The sequence below is a fragment of the Cyphomyrmex costatus genome, unplaced genomic scaffold (genome assembly GCF_001594065.2).
Source record: "Cyphomyrmex costatus isolate MS0001 unplaced genomic scaffold, Ccosl1.0 scaffold392, whole genome shotgun sequence".
In the NCBI taxonomy this organism is placed as follows: domain Eukaryota; kingdom Metazoa; phylum Arthropoda; class Insecta; order Hymenoptera; family Formicidae; genus Cyphomyrmex; species Cyphomyrmex costatus.
Window position 1 is genome coordinate 305415 of NW_017278121.1, and position 24388 is coordinate 329802.

Here is a 24388-nt window from a genome sequence, read left to right on the forward strand (position 1 = left end):
CTGTCTAATAATTCAATTTCGAAGCGACTAAGATTGTCTGGAAAATCGAACGAGACTTCCAGGATGCGTCTCGATCAAAAAAAGCGTTCTATTGATTTCAAAACGATGACGAAAACGCCAAAAAGGGCAGATTCTAATGATCGAGATGATTCTAACGACAGCGTTGTCGAGGAGTCGATCGGCACGATGAAGGACGGCAGTGAAATTATTTCGGAACTTTCCCACGTCGAAGTCAGCTTTGTGACTAAAGTTGAAGACTCCGTTGATGTTTCCGATGGCTCTAAACATGTAAGAGACGAAAACCCTTCCGTAACAGTTTCGAACAGCTCGAAAAGTCTGGCTGAAAACGGATATGCGAACGATACCTTCGAGGACATTTCCAGCTCGAGTATTCGATCGCAGCGCGAGGAAATAATTAATGGAAAGAAAGAGGTGCAAATTAATAGAGTGGGATCTGGAACGAAAAAAATGGACATTGCGGAATACAAATCTTATCAGGACAGTGCTAAGGAACACAGGTATATAGTTTAAAAAACACATTACATAATTAATTATTTTATATTTTTCTCTAAAAAAGTATATATGTATATTTTTTATAAAAGATTTTTCACTATAAACTGTAAAGAAAATACATTTTAATAAATATTTGTAAAATAGTTCTAAGTAAATATTTACCAAATGTATTCTATATAAAATTATATTTATTGACATGAACATTAAATTGCAATTTAGCTATTATTTTTTTAATTATAAGTTTATATTATATTTATTTACTGAAAATAAATTAGCAACTTTTAAATGGGGATATACAGTGTAAATCTGTTCATTTTTTATAGTTTTGCCTAAGAAAACTTTTGATCAGTATCTTATGATTTCTACAATGAATTGGCTGAACACAATTTCAGCCAATTCGATTGAAACTTTTTTTATATGATTAGTCGTGAAGAGCTTCATAATTATATTAAGAGATAGTTTCTACATAAATATAAATTTTATTATTTTAATAATAAGTGTAGAGTCATAAAGAAGGACAATTAATGTTTATTACTGATTTTAATAATTTAAATAATTTTTGTATCGACCGTAAATTGTCAATAAACAAGGAAAGAATTATTGCCTATAACGGTCAAAGCTGGATCAAAGTGCTTATTATAAATATGTGTGAATTTTTATATACTATATATGTAGTCCCCCCATAATTGCGCGCTGATACAATCAGACATATAACGCATAAATACTACAGTAGTATTATAATATCACCGATAAATACTTGATTAATTACAATTAAATATAAAGATGTTAATTTAAAATTCCGTAAATAAATGGATCTTATTAATTTAGTATATTGCGAAGAATATCACAAGTTGGCGTTTCGTCCCGGCTTCCACTACTGGACTCATCAGTAAGGTAATGTAGTGGGAGCCTACCTTAGACGCCAGTGTAAGTTATTATATCGAGACTCTGTATAAAGAGACACACGTGTATCTCAGCACTTCCGAGAAATTTCAGTCTTTGACCGTTATAGGCGATAATTCTTTCCTTGTTTGTTAATAATTTAATTTTGTTTCTGTAAAGATAAAGATAAAAGTATGCAAATATATAATTGATATTCGAAACATATTGTATAAGACAGTATTGAGAGATAGTGCTTCAATTAATGATAGAAAAGGTCGGACGGCTTATAACGAACGTTGTGATCGTTATCAATGATTTATTATCACAAGCATGAATAAAGTGGCAAAGCGTCGACAGTCTTGAAATGACCAAATCTTTATGAATATGAAAATGATTTTGCGAAATGCTTTATTCGATACAGAAATGGGCTCGATCTGAGGCCGAAAAGTGCAACCAAGGTCAATCCGAGACCGTCTAACCATGTCAGCAACCTCGAGAGCATCATCGGGAATCCAGATAACGTGACTGTACGTTCGTTGAAGTTGCCACGATCTACCAGTTCGCGTTCGAAGAACCAGAGAAGAATTTATCAGCATCGAGAGGAATCATTTCGAGATGAAAACGTTTTAAGTGGTAAAATTAATAAAATGTTATAAATAATTGACGGCGACGTCAAAATTGGAATTACTCCAATAAAATATCTAAATATTAGGAAATCTATTTGAAACAGAATTTTGCGAGAGAAAATTGATTTAAAACAAAAATTGAAATAAAACAAAAGAAATACTTTTGAGAATATTTTAATTGTAACTGTCAAGGGCTTCATGGATAATCCAAATAAAATAGATCTGAAGAAATCAGATTCTATAAAAATATAGGAGTTATTTTATCATCACATGCAGACAGTTACACACTGCCTTTCATTTAAACAAGCATTTTCTCATTTTTTGAGCTGTTAACCATATTTCAAGTGTTTTTATTAAACTTAAACTTTATTGAATTAATAAAATATATTTCTGTAATATTTATAAATAGTAACTAAATTTCGAAATAATACGTTCCACAATCGTCACACGACATGGATAATAATTTTTTTTTTGTGCTAAAGGTAGTCTTTAACAGTCATAAAACTACACATAAACATTTTTATTTTAAGATTTTTTTTAATCGGAAAATTCTGTCGTTGTAACGATAATTTTAAGGTGATAATGCAATCGGTCTGACGAATCTTTCAACCGTAAGTTCCAATAAGAACTCATCGGATTCCTCGGATCCGTTGATCGGCGACGTGACGAAGACAGATGAGAAGAAAAACTTCCCGGGGATGACTGTCCGACAAGAAAGCAACCGGAAAGAGCGTGAGGAAGCATCTAACAGAGCGAGGGAACACGCGGTGATAGATGTCATCGGATTGCCAGTGGCGAACGACGAGGACTGGCTCGAGTCGGCTAAATCTAATTTGTCGTTAGAGAATAATGAAAAAGGAAGAGGAGATGTTTCCGAAGGGAACTTGGTTCAACGAATTCCACAGGACGCTGAATATGTACTGAAAAAATCACACAAAGGCGCATTGATTAAAAAACACACAAACTCGAAAACAACAAAAGTGTCGAAAAACTCCTTCGATATCAAAAGCACGTCTCGAATCCAGAAGACGAGAAAAGTAAGAGAAGAGAACGAAAGTTGCCACTCTTCAGAGAAATATAAAATGGTAAGTATTAGCGTTGGATATTTTTTATCGATAACGTCATAGCTTTTATTCTTTTTATCATATTTCTTTTTTTTTAATATTTTTTAATTTATGCTAGATTTAAACAAAATTTTTTTAAACTTATTTTTCTATTATCCTAAGTTTTTCAAATTTTTATTTTAAATTATGATATAAATTTGGACCAATAAAAATAAATCTAATTAAATAAGAAAAATAGCCTATATATTTATAATAATAATTTTATATTTAGTTAAAGTGAATCCTAATGCTTAAATATTTCTGTGTAAATTTTTTACAATAAATCATTCACAGATTTAAAATTCTTATATATTATCATTAAATTATCAATATTCTTGTAAAGATACTTACTAGCATCTTTATAACATAAAAAATTATTAAATTGCTTGTCGATTTAATAAATGATATTATCACTTTGGTCTTGCATTTTAAGACTAAAAAAGATTTTAGCAGTTTACAGAATTAGATATGACATAAATTCACATAAAAATATTGAAGCATCAAAATCCGCTTTGACTGAATATAGGATGTTTCTTATTTAATTGTCTTTAATTTAAGATTATACACATTTTACGATTAACTTTTTTCAAAATGGAAAAGCTACATAGTGTTATATTTTAAGGCAAGATCAAGTGCAATAAAATGATGAATTATACAAATCTTATTTAAGGAAAAGCTATAACAAAAAAGTATGCTGTTATTTTCAAAATCATTTTAAAATAAGCTCTAAAGGTTAAATACTAGATTCAATTTGAGAATAACAATACATAAATAACTCATTGAAGGTCCAAGTGTTAAAATCGATATTTGCGACGCCAAATCGATATATTAAATCATTATGTAATGATTACATAATGTATTTTGGCAAGAAAAACTATTATTTCGTCATCTCTAATAACGTTTTCAGTCTAATCATAACAACCATGAACATAACTTCAAGAGAAGAAAGAAAAGAACAAAAATAACGAATTCGAAATCAGCCGGCAATCACAATACCACAGGAAGTCGTAAGGAAGACAAAGCTTTGAGACTACTTGATGGAAAACAAATGTGTGGACTTCGGAAACGGATTGTTGAACTACGACTGCAGCAAGAACGAGAAGACCTCCAAAAATATCTACACGAATTGAAGGACTTAAAACTAGAACCGGGTTCTACTCGAAGCTATTTCAAGCCTTTGGAATTCCCAAAGATTGCAGACTTTACGCAGCCTGGTAATTTATAAGCAAAAAAATTAATAATTTAATAAAGAGTACTAATGAATACAAATTCAAATATATACAAGGAAAAATAGAGACTATTTAAGCCAAGCTATTTGTCATTCGCCATTATTATAAACAAAAGTCACAATATAAAATAATTTCAAAAAATTTTGAACGTTTCAATCTTTAATGTGGTCTTTAGTGAATTTTATATAATTATATACGTTAAATATTACAATTAAAATATCGCTTTACAATTTCTTCTTTATATTTATATCCTTCAATACTAACACTCAAAAAATCCTCAATTAAATTTCTTTTTACTATGTCATTTAAATATTCATTAGCGCTTAGAATAGATTGTCCTTCGTATCTTTTATAATGTCAATAGTCATTCGTTATCAGATAGAATCAGCAAACATGAGGAATCATAGCTCCAATACCAACGTATTGTCTATTAACTATTACTTTGCAAAATGTGTCCATGATGAAACTAATGTAACTGTTTTACAGTAACTTTAATACTGTAATTATTTTTTTATATTTTTTTCTCCAAACCGTACTTTTATAAAATTATGTAATACATTAATTGAATAATTTTAAGAAATCTTTTATAAATCTCTATTTCTATAAATATTCCTCAGTGTTTATGATATCAATTATTAACGTCTATTTTCTAGTGTGAATAAAAAGATAATTTCTCAGCGATATAAGTAAATTATTATTATATCTTATCTATGACGTGTTTATCTTTAATTAAAGATCTTACATTAACATTTTGAACATTTTTCCTTTTCGATTCATTTCGCGATTTATGTCATTTTAATGAACGCGTCCGAAGTGGTGAGTCGTGCCGCGGCGAATGCGCCGACAATTGCGACTCTAGCAATGAATAGAAGGAATCCGCATTGTATCGAAACAATGAGAACGTATAGACCGATAGCGGTATAAAGTCGTATGACGAATGCATTAAATTCATTTTGCATTTAAATGGAGGCATTATGCATAAATGCATTCAAATGTATTCAAAATATATTCTCAAATATATTTCGCGCGTAGATATATGTATATTCTCGATTTATATTCACAACGTTTTGAAAATATTGAACGCTTTTTTTTTCCAGATATAAACGACTTGGAATCGAAGCCGAACGATCAGTTTCGGGATAGAGTTTTCGCGATTAGACGTTGGTTGAAAGATCAATACGTCTTGTATCGCGACTACTGTACTATGGCGCAAGCGATCAATGCCCACTACGTTCCCACAACATTGGACGATGCCAAAAAGGTAGGTGCCTTTCTTTTCGATGTTATTTATTTGTTTGTGTCATGTTGGAATATTACTAGGCTTTACTAGTTGCGTAACGCAATAAAGTGAACCGCACAATGGCAAATACACAATGCTCAAGAATAGAGAATAATATACTTATATATAAGGAAATTGTATACTAAAGAAATTTATACAGTCGAAAATTACATGTAGTGAATGTAAAAGTATATTTTATTATTTTTTAATAAAAATAGGCTTATTTGTAAAAAATAAACATTAATTAGCAATTTTATGAGTATGTTTTATCCTTATAATCAAAAGAGCTTCGCATGTTCTTTAGAAGCTAAATTTCTTGATTGTACAAATATTTTTCGTGTTCAATAATACAATTTATATAAATAATAATACAATTCTTTATTTTTGCTTATTTTTAAGATAACATCCTATTTTTTAATTATTATACATCATTTTAGGTAAAAAAAAATTGTGAGAGATGTACAGTCCATTTTATTTTTTGTTAATAAATTGCCTATTATTGTTTACTTTTTAAAAATAAAGTGTTTTTTAAAAGACATTTTCCATTTGTACGAATACTTTTGCATTCGCTGTATGGGTATATTGGATTAAAAGGATGCTGCATTCTTCTATAAATTGGAGTTAAAAATTGTTATTTTTCTTATAAATATAATGACGATTCTTTTTTTGTATGCCCAATTATTATTATTATTATATAACAAAAAGCGCGTTATCAAGTTTTATTAAAACATTTTTACGTTACACGGAGCATCGTAAGATTTCATTAAAAATCTTTCTCCTGAATGGGGTAAACTTGGAACGTTTATTACGTCGCCTTACGTCTACGTCATAAATCGATGTTCACGTGTAAAATAGCCGGTGTAATCAGCGTAATGAAAGTATTGCATCTTCTTTGACGTAATGATGTCTAAAATAACAAGTGTGTGATGACGTTTACAAAGAAGCTGCGTCACGATATTCAGGGCTCCTTGCACATCGATTTTGCGTAATACGGTCAAAGGAAGAAGGGTCGGGGGAATTCTTGAACTAACTCAGGAAGCGCTTAGGACGTGCATGTGTATGTAAACCTACAGGTAAGTAGGCGAGAGAGCATGTTACGACGAGGACAATGGAGATGCAATAAGGAACCGAATAAGGAAACGAATGCTTTAACACGCGACTGGATAACCGCGAAATTACCGAGCAAGCTTTTTGCCCGTCGCTTGGACAAACTGTTAGACAAAAGTATTTCAAACAAGATAAACCTTTTTTGCTTGCAGACGATACGCGAGCTGCGGAAAACGACGATTAAAACCAGGTGACGTCGATGCGCCCACCTGAACCGTATAGATACACACTACACGCGACTCGTCGAAGCTGTCCTATGATGTAGCGCGTCGGATTTGGATGCTTTGAAATAGTGAGTAATTGAAATCTGTTTATTCTTCATTAAGTTATTAAAACCTTGGATAAAAGCATCGAGTGTTCTGATAAATGAAAGATTGAGGAGTCGTGCGTGATTTTTCATTATCTTTTATTTTGTCTTAAATTTTTAACATAAAATTCTTATATTCTTTAATCCTGAATATTTAAACGTGATTAAATATTGTGATACTTTTAATATTACGAGTAGAAAGAATAAACTCGTGCGTAATTATTTTGTACAACATAATGGAATTACATAGTGGAAATTCGTATAACGTGAATTATATAATATAATTAAGTTTTTCCTATTATATATTAACACTAACTTTTCCACGTTATATCAATCACGAAATAAATGTGCATATTTAAGAAATACATGCCATAACTTCAATAACGTAATTTCACTTAAAATTGAAAATTTTTTTTCCTTTTTTTAATTACTCTTTGCGCGTTAGAATTCGTATCTGATAACGGTTTTCTTAATGAAATCAAAACCGAGATTTCTCCTTTATGCAATTACACTATACTGGCTGTGCAATATATTCGCGCTTCCGGCGTGTTGTAGGAGTATATTGTGAAACTTTGTGAAAATTATTCGTACATCGTCCGTTCCTACGCAAATCATAGTATGAAATGAAATTGCGGCGTGGAAAGATAAGGGAAGGGTTATTAAAAGGTAGACTAACGCAGACAATCCGCATAAGCCTAGATTACGAAAGTGTTATTGTAAGACAAATAAATTGAAAAATTCAAGGACTCTTTTATATAATGATAATCAATAACATTAAAAAGGGCGAAATAACTCTTACTTCGCCCTTTTTAATGTTAGGTAAGAGTTACTTCGCTCTTTGTAATGTTATTGATTATTATTATTGTAAGAATTACGATCTCGCAAAGTACAAAATTTTTCTAAATCGGCAGTTTGCTCGCGCGAGTGCTCTTCCCCGCCATGTACCTTCCTAATTGTTTACACTAATGATCCATAATTTTGACCAGACGTTATTTAGTCTTGAAAATACAAGAGGCGTCATAAAAAATATAATAATAAGTATTGTAATAGTGTAATTTTTTGTAATTATTTCTTTAAGTTACACTTTTAAGTTACAACTTTTTCTTTAAATATATAGTAACTTTCGTAATAACGTAATTCACAATGAAGTATCGTAATCTAGGATTAAAATATGAATAAGTCGATATTATAGAACGTCTAAAAATTTTAGAGCAATTTAAAAAAATTGAGTGAAAAGTGCCATATTCAATTAAGGCGATTTTTCATGCCTAATAATATTTCTTGCAATTTTATATAATTTCTTATTTAAGCAAATTGTGCGCTGATTGTTTGTCGGTCTTTAAACATAATTCTAAACCGAAATTTAAATAATAATATCACAAATGTCTTGATCAAATATGGCATTCTTCATCCAATGCTTCATGAGCATTATTTTAAATTAAAAATAATAATCTTGTTATTTTTTTTTTAATAACAGTATTAAGCTAGGTTGTTTCACTTTTCAGTAAATTGACAGTCATTCTCTTTCTCTCTTATGCTCTTTGTTACTCTTTAGTTTACTTAGTAGATAAATTATTATATATTCGTAGTTTATCCGAAGATGAAATAATTTCATAAATTGTTCCGACCCTTAATAAAACAAATACAATTTTATTAAAACAAGAGCATAATGTATTTGTTTTATTTATGTTATTGAATTAACAAAATTTTTTCAATTAAAATAATACTATGGATACATCATTTTTTGTTCAATACATGTACATTAAAATAAAAAGCGCAACATATAGACGCTGTTAAAAAAAAAAGAAATTTGTTTCCGTTACATAAATAGATAAGGGACAAGCAGATAGATTAAAAATATTTAATGTTGTTTTTTAGTGGAAATGAAGTTACAAGTAACAATAATGTTCACATGCATTAAATTTCGTACAAATCCGCATAGAAATTAATGGAAAGTACATTAAATTTTATAAAATTCTGTGAAAAGTACACAGCAACAAATATTTTCAGCTAAGTAAAATTTAACGTTTCATTGAAATCGAATTTAATTTGTAGAGCGGATAGAGAAGATACTTTTGTCTTCGTTATACTGTTATTGGGCAAACGTCACGCTGCGCGTGTCGCCAGTGCGAAGGTGCGCGACAGCCCTGCGTCGGCTGCGCGGCGCGGGGTGGCGCGGCGCGACGCGCTTTCATTGACGCGGCGGCGTTCGGCGTTTCTCCAGTACAGTCTCGTAGCAGCCTCGCGACCGTCAGGACGTACACGGCGCCGTCCGACCGCGCTTCCAAGAGTCACGAACGTTCACCACCGCGTTTTGCGTCCGGCCAGGTGCGGTCTTCCGCGTTCGCGTTCGGTACGATCGTAATTTCTCCGCGTCGAAGAGCGGCAGGAGCGATTGGACGCCAGGGAGCGCCGGGCTCTTCCGGTAAGTTGGTCGATTCGCAATAATTTGATGGTGGTTGAGGTTGGGCGTGCGAAGGGTGAATCGAGGGAGGGCACGGGGAGTTTGATAATAGATCGGCGCAATATTGCGTGGGCGAGCGACGAGATGCTTTTACTTCATTTGAATTTCATTGAGCGTCATTTTTTTTCCGTGAAATCTCGAAATTTTGACGTTGAACGCTACAGTTGTGATTCTTGCAGCAAATCAAATTTCACTTGAAATTCGCTGAATGATATAAAGTATGCGATTTAAAATTCTATTAATTTATAAATTTTATCTGAAGGTTGGTCGAGGAATAAGATTTGTCGGACTATCAAAATAATTGTGTAGAAAATTCAATTATGACGAGCAACGCTGCAAAAAATGACATTTTAACAATCAATTTGAGAGTACAAATTATTTTGATAAATTAACAAAATTATTTTGAGATCTGTATTTAGCTGAAATACATGAATATTTTAGATTGTATATTGGAGCAAGCCTTTCTTTCTGTGCTGATCAACGTAGATTCGTTATTTTGTTTTCTTTTAATTGTTTGCAATACTAAAAAACTATTCATGTATTTATATTTGAGTTTTATTACAAAATGTTTTATTAAATTATTTTATTTAAAAAGTTCTCATATTTTTTCTCTCATCAAGCGTTATTATTGAAATTCTATGATGATTAGAAGTAAGAGTAATTAGACGAGGGTGGGAATTTCTGAATTATACTAAATTAAATTTACTCACGCCTTCCCGCTTCGCCATAATATGTGTATTAAAAGTGCATTAAATAACGAACCCCACGATCATAACTTTCTTTGTATATATAAATCTCATAAGGCTTTTACTGAGATTACAATGTCGACTGAAACACAATGAAATGAAAAGCAGCGTGAATATATATGCTGATTTTATGGAAATTCGCTCGACTGTTTGAATGTTAAAGAGCGAACTTCAATTAGCGCGATGTTCGCCGGCCGATGAAATTTTCTATCGATTGAAGTCAGAGAACGTAATTGTGATCCAAGGGGAAAGAATAGGGTTCGTTATTATCGACGAGAGTTGCAAGTGAATACACCGTGTCAGGATGTGCGAAAACATCACTTGTTAGACTTGATCGAGGAAAGCGTTTCCGACTTGTGCTGAACTTTACTTTCATAAGCGACACCATTTCGTAATTTTTAAGTCTCTTTAAACATAGACGAAGAAGAAAGTGACCAACATTTTCTATATAGAGAGAACATTTAAAAATTAAATGTTTTTGTAATATAAATACTACAGAAAAAACGACTTCGCTGGAGTGTGTAAAAACGTATATAATAGTTAAATTTAGATATGGAAATAATTTTGTTGAACCATTAAGTAATTATATAAACTCTTAAGCATAATAAGTGAAGTTGCAAAAAGTTTTGACATTCTAACAACCAGCTTGGGCGTCCTATGTAATCATTTCGATGGTCTAACAAAATTATTTTAGATCTGAATGCACAGCTACATTTTCAGACACCTCAGCAAAAATCATTCTTTCTGTATTTCAGAATTTGAGAGCTTGAAACCACATTACCGAATCCTTGTAATTATTTTATAATTTATATTTATAAATTAAATAACATGTCATTTTTTTTTGTATTATTACGAAACTTTCTTGATTACCAAATTGATGTTAAACACTTATACTCGTGTCAATTCAGTCGAATGAATAAGTATTTAAATAACCAAATTATAAAGATTACTCTCGCGTTTATAGCCTTCGAATGTAGAAAATTTAATATCACCTTCCAATTTGCTAATTTTCGTTTTTTACGTGGGTGTAAATTTTAAGCGAAAGTGTGGCTCGCGGTGGGCGTAGGTTTCTCAAAATCGGAGCACTCTCGCTTAAAGCTGCGACAGTCGCACTGTTGGCGATTGTCTCTCGAGGTCTCGGGGATATCTATCCTTGGACGAGCGAATCGAGGCTGATGGTGCTCGCGAGATATACCACGTTATCGATGCACGTGATTTGTCAGTCGCTCCGAGGCCGACGTGACGTCGATCATGCAGAGGTTTAAGATCGTGCTGTATAGAGCCGTTTTCTAATATCCGTTTCTACAGAGGCGACCCTAATGCGAGGCCTTTCTCCGCGAATCCTGAAGAACGCAGGAATCGCAGTTCGAAATCGAAACGCGACGCCCGAGACTGAATTTCGTATACATTCTGCATGCAATGGATACCTACTGAGAAAAATGTCTGGTTGGATTTGTTGGAATTCTAATTAAAAATCGAATTATATAGAATTTTCTGGTTAAATTTACTAAATCTACTGAATTCCAATTAAGATTAACTAGATTCTGATTTGTCCATTTTTAATAATTTTTCTCGGTAAGACAATTACAAAATTTCAATTATTTACTTTATTTGAATGATTGAATCGACAAATAATACGTCATAAAATTGGACCGAATATTTTAAATATTAAAACACTTCGAAATACAAATTATTATATACATATAATCCATTTAATCAATTTATTTTGATTTTATAGATAAATAGATAAATAATGTCATTTTTTATTTTTTAATATATTAAAAATACGCGCGTTTTTTTAAGGTATTTAAAATTGACGGTTTTGTCACTTTTTTTCTAAAAAGTTACTTTTTAAGAGATCTTTAACGATTATAAGAACATGGTGTGTAACTCCTGGTTGTCGCCGTTAGGTTCACTCGCGTGTGACCTTTGACCTAAAAAAAGTACACGCTTGACCGATCTCTACGAACCATCATTGTTTGCCCGTTATACGTTAATTTGCTCGGAGAAGACCAAAAAAGGTTGTCCGAATGTTTCCTTTCACTGAAAGATCAACATTAATCGACGCTAATCATGCTTAATTCAATTTCTGTTCAGCACAATTAGATAATGGTAATGTAACACCAACTTTAATTGAGGATAACGAATCAACATTAATTTAATGTTGTTTATTAATTGGAAGGTAATATTTTAAAATTAATTAATCAAACGTTATCATCGATTAAAAAGTAATGAGAAATTTAGTGTGAATTTATCATTCTAACAGCAATTATTATTCTGTTAATTTATAACCGAATTATGTAATGTGTACCAGAATAAAGTCTTGTATTAATTGAAATTCCGATAAATTCAACCAGAAACGTATGAACACTTAATCGTATTATAAAATTAAATCTATCAAATATGTTCAGGTCGACATAATCAGCAATTCACTTACAATAATCAAAAATCTAAATCATTATATCATCCGAATTCGTTTTGTTAGAACAATCAGATCATTTTTTTCAGTGTAGATAACATTAACTTAACAAAAGTTTGATTTATGTGTGTGGTAATCGTGAATGGGGGACTAACTGCAACAAAATTCCTTGGATTTTGTGCATCTAATACGTTTTTGCGCAAATTAATTACTTTATATATTTCTGATGTATATAAGCGAGGGTATTTTTATTTTCTTGAAGTTTCTGAAGCACGTGGCGTTTTAAAAAAAATAAACTGCGACGCGGTGATCATTTTTATCGAGTGTCATAACTAGCCAGATTCGTTCACCCCATAATAATGAATGCCCTTTCGCGAAAGGTTGCACGGTTGGGTTAGAGATAAAATTCAACTGCGTATTATTAGCTGTATTATTCCTCGCGATATCGCGTTAATTATCAAGACGCCCCGTCTTTGTCCATCGCGACGATCGATCGTTCGGTAACTCCTTGACCTTCAACAAACTCACCCTGGAGGGACTTTACACAGGGTCGTCGTATAGAAGAGAAAAAGCGACATTTTTATTTGCGTCGCATCCTCGACCCTTCGCCGCAAGATTCAATCGATCGACGCGTGTCATGTATTTATAAACGCGTTCCTGAATGAAATTGAGGAAATACGCCGCTCGAGTATATGATGTAGGTGCATACATCTGCCCACGTCTATTCAAAACTCTTTTTTTCTTAAAAGACATGAAATTATGTTACCTTATATTATTTTACGTTTTTATGTACAGTTCTTTTATTTTTAAAACATACGTAAATTAGTAAGAAAACCTAGCATTGCATAATTTATTCAATCACAGAATATAATACTCTGTTTCATAAAATCTTATTAAAATTGTGCACATTCATTTCAAGATATAAAAGTATTGTATGGGTGTATAAATATTAATTATTTTAACGTATTAGGACAAATTAGAAATAATGTGTCCTTGTAATTCTAAGTACATCTATGATAAAAATTTATTTATTAAAGTAAATTGTAGTTTAAAAGATTTGAGAGATACGATTTAAATCGATATTCCATTAATAAATGACGCCATCACGAGCTTGCATAATTTTCTCAGAACATCATCTTGTCCACGTGGCTATATCTTCTTCGCAATCAATGAGTTATTACGATATATTGTGCCTCTTGTTTTGTCATTGGGAAAAATCCCCGCAGAGAAGAATCCTATCGTCTTATCTTCACGTTTCTGTCATGTCGCGAGACAGAGTCTTGAATAGACTGGAAAAAAGGTGTGTTAACGGCATTATCTTAATTGAAAATAATTTTGTCAATTCAGCACATAATACCATTAATGAAACAAATGCTGTTTGTTTTATAACATTTTATTTGTTTCGTCAATATTGTTGTTAAATCACAACAAGATTATTTTTAATTTTAATTAAAATAATACTGTTGAAACAGCATCATTTTTTTCCAGTGTAGAAACGCCTATCCGATGTCTCGAGGATCCATTGTCTTCCTACGCTCGTCCTTCTATCTCCTTTCTGCTCTCCTTTTTTCACGCATGGAATCGGTCGTGGAAACAAAGAGCCCTGTGTTCTCAGTCGTGCACGAAAGGACGATTTTATTGCAGTATCTAAAAATTTAACTAGGTATAAATCAGAAAATAAGTTTGTTGAACTATTAAAGTAATTATATAGAAAATTTAAGCAGGATGAGCAACGGCTAAATTTTGATACTCTAACAATCAACTTATGCTATATAATTTATTTTGATAATATAAAAATATTATTTTTATATTTGTACTTACAATTAGTTAAATTTTTTAATATTTTAGTAAACTTTTAATATTTTAGTAAATTTTTTAATATTTTAATAAACCGTTCTTTCTATATGAAGAATAAAAAACGTCGCAGATAAAAAGAAAAGTCTAAATCTTTTTAAAGAAACATACTTATAAATATTCAATATAATTATACGTAGAATATTTGATAATTTTGTAATCAAAGTTATAATCAAAAGTAATAATCAAAGTTAGTTGAAAAAGAATGAAAAATTTAGAAGAAAAATTAGAAAATAAAGAATATTTTGACAAAATCGATTTACAAAAGGTCTGTGTTTTTATCCACTATCTTTGTCTCTTTATGAAGTGTCTCTATTAAAAGTAACTATTCGTCACTTTGTGGCCTTGAAGTAAACGAGTTTTTCCTGAATCTTTTGCGACTGCAAAACAATATAGTTTGCTACGCTATCGTAAATGTGGCTTCCCTTCCGGTCAACGAAGCCAGTCGGATATTAGCGCGATCGAAATAGTGAGTCATGGTCGTATTATGGGGTGCGTCCATGGGGTACGTGTAATATAATCATTGACGAAATTAATGAATCTCCGGAGATCGTAACTGTCTGGTGCAAACGATATCTTGTCATTCGAAACTCGATCAATACATTGAATTAATACACCAATCTTCATGATCTCTTCTCTAATTAGAAACATAAAACATTCATCTGCTGTTACAACAATACAACTAAAAAATTGTTATTTTTTGTTTGCTTTTATTAGTTAGTTATTTGTAGAAAAAAAAAAACGGAAACTTAAAGAATTTTATTCCTTCACAATCGGTTATCACACCTAAATTGCATTTTTAAAAAATTATAGGGAAGAGTTGCTAAATGCATATCACTTAATCTATTTTTTATTATATTTCCCATTTGGCATTATTTTATACGCAAATAAAGATTAGAAATTGTAGCTCGAGATTTCATATACCCCTTTTTTATTTTTTATTAAATATTTAACTTTTCATTAATATCAGATTAATTTGTTATGTCTTTTGTAACATGCTGTAAAAGCTATGATTCAGGCAACCGGTTGTCTAAATTATACCTTAGATATGATAAAGATAAGTATTTTTTATCATTTTTTCTTTGAAAGCATTGAAATTATGAATGAAAATTATTGAAAGTATAGGATTAATAAAAAAATTATTATAGTTAATATATCTAATAATTAATCAATACCTAATTTTAATAATTTATTGAAGAATATAAAATATTTTATAATTGTTAAATATAACAATAATGAAAAGACAAACACAACGTGAAAACAAAATTTTAATGATTCCAAATTGAAATTGACTTTCTAGTACTTTGTTTCTTCAGTTTATCGTTATTATAGCAAATGAGCGGTAATGTTTACGTAATTGTCACTTAATCTTTATAAAAAAAAGAACCCATACAGCACGCATGTCTAGAAGACATTTTTATGATGTCTTTTAGATATTTTTTAGACATGTGTGTCTTAAAGACGTCTTTATGATATTTTTACGACATCTTTTAGACATTCATGTTGACTGGCTCATTAGAATTATTACACGGTATTTAAAAGTAATAATCAATCGTCTTTAACTTTTCCGTTTCGTAATTTAATGAACGAATACGTGATTGAATAACTCTTTATTGGCTTTCTCAGCTATTTAAAAACAATTTATACAAATTATCTTAAGTAATCTAAATTTTATGATCTCTAAGTAACATTAAATAATATATATTCTTTTAACATTCGCTGAAAAAACTCAAGTCTTTCACATTTCGTTTGACTTCAGATGTGGAAGGCATTATACATTTTCACTCTTTCATAAAACACATTATTTTTATTCTGGTCGGGATTTTATTGTAATATTCCCGGTCTAATATCAAACTTTTAATCTGCGAACACCTGACTGAACATGAATACATTTTAAACACGTTAAAGATTAATGAAAATTTAAATCTCTCTATCTTTCTCTTTCTCTCTTTCGAACTGCTAACGTAAACGATCAAAATCACGAAGACGCTGCTACTGCTAATGTAGCTCAGACAGAACGTTACGACTGGAATGGCTCAAGTCTTGGTCTGAAATACAAGCGAACGGGACAGCTGAAACGTTCGCTCGAAGCGAACGGCGAAATCGTTTTGTTTTTCCGACGGACTCGGTACAGCCCTTTCTACTTCGGTGAAGAGTCCGCCTAAAAATACATGACTCGTCGAGAGAAACGGAATTCTCTTCGTTCTCTGTTTCCTCCGATTCGCCATTGAAACAATCATGACAATCGTCTATTACTGGCATCAGAGTTTCTTTTCTCTTTGTACGTGACATTGAATATAATATTACAAGAAAAAATTCAGTAAAATATGTTATAAAATTATTAGCGTTTTTTATTTTAATGCTAGATAATATATATATTTTTTTCTTTTACAATTAATGTAATATTTTTTAAAATGCTAAATTTTTAAAATAAGTTTAATTGATTTAATTATCGATCAAATAAAAGTCTTTTAAAAATAAATTTTTGAAAAAACCACAGAAATTGGCATTTGAATTTGAGTGACATTTATCAAAGCCTGGCATTTATAGTCTAGTTCAGTTTGAAAGCGAACCGCGAGGAAAAAGAGAGTCGAGAAAGAGAAAGAAGGTGAACGAAAGAGAAGGCGCGAATGAACGACAGAGGGCAAGGAAAAGGAAGAAGGAGCTGGAATAAGCGACAGCCATAACTGAGAGTGACTAAACAGGGATCACGATGGTCGATGACGCCAAAGACGAAGCTGCGGCTACAGCTCGTGGGAGCGTCGTTCGTTCCTTAACTGCCTGCTCCTTCGTTGTGCATCGCGAGCTGCAACATGGAGTGCACACGAAGCGCATCGGAAGTCGCGCACTTTCTCCCGATTATAGATTGCTTGAATTTCGAGCCGATTCTTCATCACTGAAAATTTTATGGAAGTTCTAATTGCGGATGCGATTAATTGGAAATTCGGAGACAATGAAAATACCTAATTAATCAGGAAGATAATTAATTAGAGACAAATGACATATTATTTTTCAGATACGAAGATGTAATAAGATTTTTTCAGAAAATTTTAATTTTCTTTTATTACGCTTTAAATCTTCACGATCGCGAGTATTAATCTATTGATTAATTAAATTAATTTTTTTAATAAATCGAAAATTTAGTTTTATAAATTTTACGTTTCTGATAATTCAAGTGTGTGTGTGTTTCAAAATTTATTTCAGTAAAATCTTTAAATTATCAAAATATTTAATGTGTGCTAAAATTTAGAAAAAATAAAGTAGAAGTCAATGATAACTTTTAAAACTTCTTAAATTTTCAATAAAAAAGAGTTGTTTCAGCTTTTATACTACTAGCGAGCTTCTTATTTATTTTTCTTAACGGAATTGGCAGTGTTTTCATAAATGGCGTAAACGAAAGTAAACGGCGCGCGACATAAGGATTTTGAAATTATGGTCGTAATCTCAGCATACATGATCATAATTTCATGTCAAAAGGACATAAATTATTACACGTAATGAGTGCATTCGCTATTTCTACTTCCCGTGCGAGAGATGAAAGGAAATGAACGTGTTGAGCGCGCAAGGCAGAACGAAGTTTCCGGAAGAAATACGAATTTCTTCGTTCGATAATTTCATTCTAAATGTAAATTCAAAATTGCATTCTAGCTTTTCTCTAATTACGTACTATTGCACCGTTTCCATAATTTTTAATTTCGCAGTTGTTAACTTAATCGAATTTTGCACATTTATCACATTGAGATGGTGTGTTGATATAAAAACGTCAGGAATTTTTAATCCATCATTAAGTAATATTAAAATATATTATAATAAAAATTATATAAATATAATATAAGTGTGTGAATAATGTTAAATTCACACTGATACGTTTTAAAGTCTATTATAATTATTATATTTTCTACTGCCGTCCTTTAAATGATCTGTTATTCTCAGACTTATTTTTTCAGAGAAAATTCATTTCTACTTTTAAATATTTATGACTAGAGAAATCTTTCGTGCATTGTATAAATACTTACATGTTATTTTATTCTGCGAGAAATACAAAGTTGTCCTGCAATTTGTACATCACGATACATGCAACTCGAGTTTCTATCCCGTTGAGGTTTCGGTCTCGCGGTTGCATTTACCATCAGTTTTATGCGAGATTCGATCGTGTAGGCAGTAGTTAGGGTAAAGGGGGGAAGGTGGCATGCTGGCCCGTGGACCAAGGTGATCCAGTGCGAAAGCGAGAGGCACACGCACCGAGCGAGGAAAGATTGACAGGAAAAAGAGAGAAAGAGAGACGTTGGTGCAAAGAACCGGGGGATCACGGACGGATGATTGGGCCTCCTCGTCACGAACGAAGTGGATCGTCTATCGGCGTACAAATGTCACGGCGATCGGTCGGTCGAGGGTAGACCACGTGGGACGGGGAGGAATACCTGGCCAATGAATAGCGATAATTAATGGTAATTAGTGACGAGTAAAATTCGCGATGAGACTCGACGCGAGAAGCATGCTGCTTGGAATTTATAATGAGAAAAATAAAACGGAAAAAAAATGATGAAATAACTAACGAACTATTATTATTAGTTTAAATAAACATTCGTTTTAGTTTATGTTGAATGTCATTCAATTTTGTGAGTTGTTTTTATTTATGGATATTTATTACATAAATTCGTTTTTTTTTTTTAAATCAATCTTTCCTTAGTCTTGAAAAAGAGTGGTTCAATTTTTAATCTTTGAAAGTGAGATTTCTTCAGAGTGACAATTCACTTTGAAAGTTTTAAAGAGTAAGATGCTTTTTTCACCGACTGTTATTTTCTCGAAAAGTTTGGTCGAAAAGTCGGGTGCGAATCCGTGACGAGCAGTCGGTCATCGAAATGGGTGTGCATATACCTGTGGGAATGTATTCACGGATTCTCTCTTTGGTTGTTCAACCAGTGGAACTGGGAGAAACTACCGGACACGTCGCGCATCTTGGATAACCCGGCGTCATGTCGTAATACTCGCACCGCCGTTCGAGTGCAGTCGAATGTGTACAGTTGTATCGGGAACGATATATCTAGCATTAAGCTCTCTCGTTCTTAATGAGTTCAGTGTAAACGTGTTAAACAGGCTGACGACGGAAGAACGACTCGCGATCGCGCTTGAAACATAAACGGGCTATATGAAAAATCGTACGAACCGCTGTTTTTAAAAACATTTTATTAAGGGCGTGTCTCATCTAAAAACAATATCAAAAATACTAAAATTTCTATTTCAAATAATTTGAATATATCTTATGTATATAAAATTTCAGTACAATTTCCTTATTGATTTAAAAGTTATATATATATTTTTTGTCTATTCTTATGTGAAATCGTGTTTTATAATATTTATTTGCAAATTTAACGAGGAAGTATAATAACATTAAAAATTAAATCAAATTTTATACAGATACTGATCAAATAATAATAAATATTCGCGCAAAAGTTTATTTGGTTTCATTAGCTTATACTTGTTTAGAAATTATTGATCTAAAATTGCAAAATACTGAAAAATACATATGGCCATTTTGCTGCACAAAGCATTTTAAGTTAAATTATTTGTTATTTTGTTTTTTGCAGTTTGATTTCAGAATGTATTCACGGACTAATATCATTAAAATTTTATTAATGTGTAATTTTCTATTTAAAATTAGATCGAGATATTACTTGAATGAATAAATTATATAGTTTACGTCTTAGGAGGAAAAGTATTACAATTTAAAAGAATTTGAAAAAATAGTTACGTCAGAAATAAAAATTATAAAATTTTATTCAATTTTTTTGTTTCAAATCAACGTTCACTATACGTAGAATAAGCAAATAAATACATATACACGTGACTGTTATTTTAAAATGCTATTATAATTCGCATAAATTCATCAATTTTCTACGCGGATATAATAAATCTCTGACAAAGATGGTATAAAAAAAGTTAATAACAGCATAATATGACGATAAATTATTACAATAAAAAAGTATCGTTAATTATGAAAATATGTTACTTACTATATCTTGCTTTTTCTAGAAAATAATTCTAGCAAAGATTCATGTAAACCCCTATACAAACTGTTCGCGATTTTGCTGTTCTGTAACTCGAAAAGTTTAAGGAAAATAACTCTCGGTCGTGTCCCAGCGCAGCGTTTATTGCAATAACAGTAAACCAATGGATAGAATCGGTTACTATCCCCCCCCCCCCCGAGTACCGACACCGATGTGCTTTTAATGATTTCGTGATGCCGGCGCGTTTACAAATTTTATAGCTGCTGTATCTCGCAGCGCAACCCGTTATAAGACCTGGGCACAGAGAAGTGCGCCGGACGATAAAGTTATGAAATTTTATTCGTACAACCGGATTGCGATTATCTACGTTATTATCTTTTGATTGTGTTACGCAACCCGCGCCGCGCTAGCAGACGCATTATGTGCAATTATTCCGCTGAGATTACATTAAATGTGTATTGATGTAGGTACTTGAGGTATTTGAATCGAGCAGAAAGAAAAAGTTCGAGGTCGCGAAAGAATCAATTTCCGCACATGTTATTTTCATCGTAGAAGGCTGAATGAAAGAAAAGATGGAGAAGTAAAAGGGATTATGAATTATAATTATCTGCATAATATCTAAAACATTTTTTTCTATTTTCTCAAGAAGCACGATAAAGATAGAAAAAAATGTTTGTAGAAAAAAATGTAATGTAGATTAACTTAATCTTGGTTTAATTTATTATACTTTTTGTTTTATCCTTTTCTCGTTCTAAAGATTAAAAGGCATGAAAAGTAAATTATAAACCGAGATGAAATATACCTTTTTATTTAAATACTTTTCCCGTTTTTGGCATAAAATCGACCGATTTTGGACCACATTATTGTTGTGGATTTTTAAATTTATAGAGGCAATTAGAAAAATACTTATTTAAAAAATAATTGATAAAACAAACGACTTGAGGATCTCCCTAACTCGCTTGCATCCGAGATAAAAGCTCGTGTTCTCGCAGCATCCGACACGTGCGTACTCATGTCGACAGTCGACGGTTCGACTTTGTATAGCTTTGCCGCTGTCGTCGGGATGCTCCTACAGCGTGCAAGATGACACGGGGACAGGCCAACGGGAATCTCGGCGCGAGCAAGGACCGACCGACCGACCGCCCGCTCGCTGTTTGCGCGCCGCAGGTTGCATAACGGTCCGCGCAGCATCCAGTATGCAGTATCCAACGCCGGGAGAAAAAGGGACGCACGGAACCGACACGCGTATACAGGGTGTCCTGCTTCCTTCCGCCGAATCATTAATCGCTGATACACGGAATCGTCGAATTCACAGTCGCAGTTCTACGTAATAAGAACATCGAGGATTTTACTACTTGACATATTCTTTCGTTTAGAAGTGCTTTTGAGAATCAAGATTAAATTGGAATCCTGTTTAAGCAAAATTTATTCGAAATAGCAAACAGTGAAAGTTTGTTTATTTGTTTAGAAGCATTTCTATAAGCTTTTACTTAATTTTTCTTTTGATGCTTTTTGTGACTCGAAAGCTGCTTGGGCAACTCGATATTATACTGCAGAAATGTAGTAACTTTTAATAAATCATTTGTTTTTAAATAGTATTAACTAAATATTTACTAAATATAAAAATATATTTGTTTGATACAGAGACTATTAATTTAATTTAACTATCACTTTTTTATCGAGTAAATATTTATTTACTATAAGTAAAAATGTTTAATTGATACCACTCAAATGTTTATTGAAATTTAGTACAGTTTTCTCAACGTAGGATTTTTATTTTAAACATTTTTTTATCATGTTAAAGAATCTGTTATGATGTTAACAGAACACCCTGTATATGTATCGTCCAATTCTTGTCTCATCGATCATGTCAGAATCTACCGCCCCGTGATTTCGAGCCCTGTGTTTTACGCAAATATTTTATGGAAATAAACTTTTTGGAATTATCTTTTTTTTATACAAGAGATTAGAGAGGAGTGATTAATCATAAACCATAAAATTGATCTTCAACATCTATATATATATATATATATATATATTTCATGTAATGGGGAAAGTTCGCGTGGGATGACCTAATAGAAAATGTGTCTATACGTTATTAATACTCGATTTGACCTAATAATCGCGTAATGAATATAGTCGCGTGTACGCTCATGTATAATACTCGTTACATGTTGTCTTATGCGATAACTAACCAGTTACCATATACTTCGTTTTGTAGTTTTTGCACATGTTGTCAGGCCACGCGTAAAATTACAGAACCATACGCTGTAAACGGTCATCGCGAACTTGCTTACCTTGATGAGCTCAAAATTGTACTCGCGCGCACATTAATTCAGCTAAGATCACGATGACAGGGCACTATTACTTACGAATTGTAAGAACGGGTTATTTATTAATTGACACACACACACACACACACACAAACTCACATTGCGGTTGAGTTAATTATTAGTTAATATAATTACAACATTAAGAAGCAAGTGTTATTATTATTATTATCTAAAATGAATACACTAATATAAATAATATTGGTGTGGATTTAATACAAAATTTAAGAAATTTATGTTATATTATATAACTTAAAAAAGAGATGTGAGGAATCATCTATAATTTAGAAGTATATATACGGTTTGTATTTGCTTAAGTAATTCGTATATAATGTTATAGAATTTTTTAAATTGTCGGACGATCGCGTTGTACTCTCTAATGTGTCGTTTGCTTAAATCAAGGTGAAATTGCACACTACGAGTGTAGCTCGATAGATTCATTATAATTCACCGGCCCAGCCGACCAGAACTTCGCGACAGTTCGTTAACATGGGAAACGGTAGCTTGTGACATGGCGGAAAGCAAATTCACCGAAGACACCTGTCCTTTTCAAACGAAGAAGATAGTCTATAAAATGATGAGTTTTGCGTTTAGCAAATTCTACAGTTTTGACGCTTTTGTAATATACTCGAGACAGTTCTCTAATTGTTTCTGCATGAATCGATAGATTAAAATTAATTAAAACGTCTGAAAATCGTAATTTTGAATCCGTATTTTTTCTCACAAAATACAGCGAGCGTATTTTTACGAAGTTGAGACTTCACAGATGATCGAAGTTACACATTTAAAAAAAAATATCGCATTTGATATTTTTTTTTTTAAATATCAAATCCACGCTGTGTCTGTCTAATTTTCAACCGCGTTGATGTTAATACTCGGTTAATTTTAATATTAATTTAGTCGGTGTGGATTTAAAGCCCCTGGTATTTATATCAACACTTTCACGATATGGAGTTAAACCTTATGGTGTTAAATCCACATCACACATGTCGGTGTTAATATTATCGACACAGAGAATTATAGACACCACATGGTGTTAAAACCACACCAATATTTTTTAGAGTTGTATAGAATATAAGAGGTTGATGATCGTTAAGACGAATTCCATGAAGTGATAGCTGGTTAGCTCGTGGTCGGTGGACGATGGTCTCGAACGGTACCACGTAGAGACGCACGACGACTCATATCTCTCTCTTTTTCTCTTTCTCTCTTTTTCTCTGTCTCTTCTCTTCTTCCGTCCTTCTCGTCGATCTTCCTCTTGGCGTTGCATGTTACACTCTTTGAGTCTCTTTAAAGCCTCGTCTGCTGCTCCCTAAGGTGAGTTCTCTCCAAGGTCCGATTCCTCCGGCCACAAACGACTTCCTTCACGAAAGTAAGCGTCAACTGTTGTTTCCACAGCTTTCCTCGGAACAATATCGTTGCGAAGCGGCCGAGACGTTTGTTTCTACTTTCAATTAATCTCGCCTCGGGTACGTTGAACTACCGCGAGGATGTCTCCACTTGGTCGCCATGCGCGTTGCG

The 24388-nt window shown here is 32.3% G+C and overlaps 2 protein-coding genes across 2 annotated transcripts in view; both read left to right on the forward strand.

Annotated features, from left to right (window-relative positions):
- The first annotated feature begins 1887 nt into the window (after positions 1–1887).
- On the forward strand, positions 1888–23323 carry LOC108776869 (uncharacterized). Its single transcript, XM_018543599.1, has 6 exons — positions 1888–2028; positions 2638–3106; positions 4032–4338; positions 5451–5614; positions 6892–7031; positions 23270–23323. The coding sequence occupies exons 2-5, from the start codon at positions 2720–2722 to the stop codon at positions 6931–6933; spliced, it is 900 nt and encodes a 299-aa protein (XP_018399101.1). The 5' UTR covers positions 1888–2028; positions 2638–2719; the 3' UTR covers positions 6934–7031; positions 23270–23323.
- LOC108776870 (uncharacterized) overlaps positions 9263–24388 on the forward strand; it is a 37175-nt gene continuing 22049 nt past the window's right edge. The window contains exon 1 of the mRNA XM_018543601.1: positions 9263–9471. The gene's annotated coding sequence lies outside the window, so the exon portion shown is untranslated. The remainder of the gene's footprint in view (positions 9472–24388) is intronic.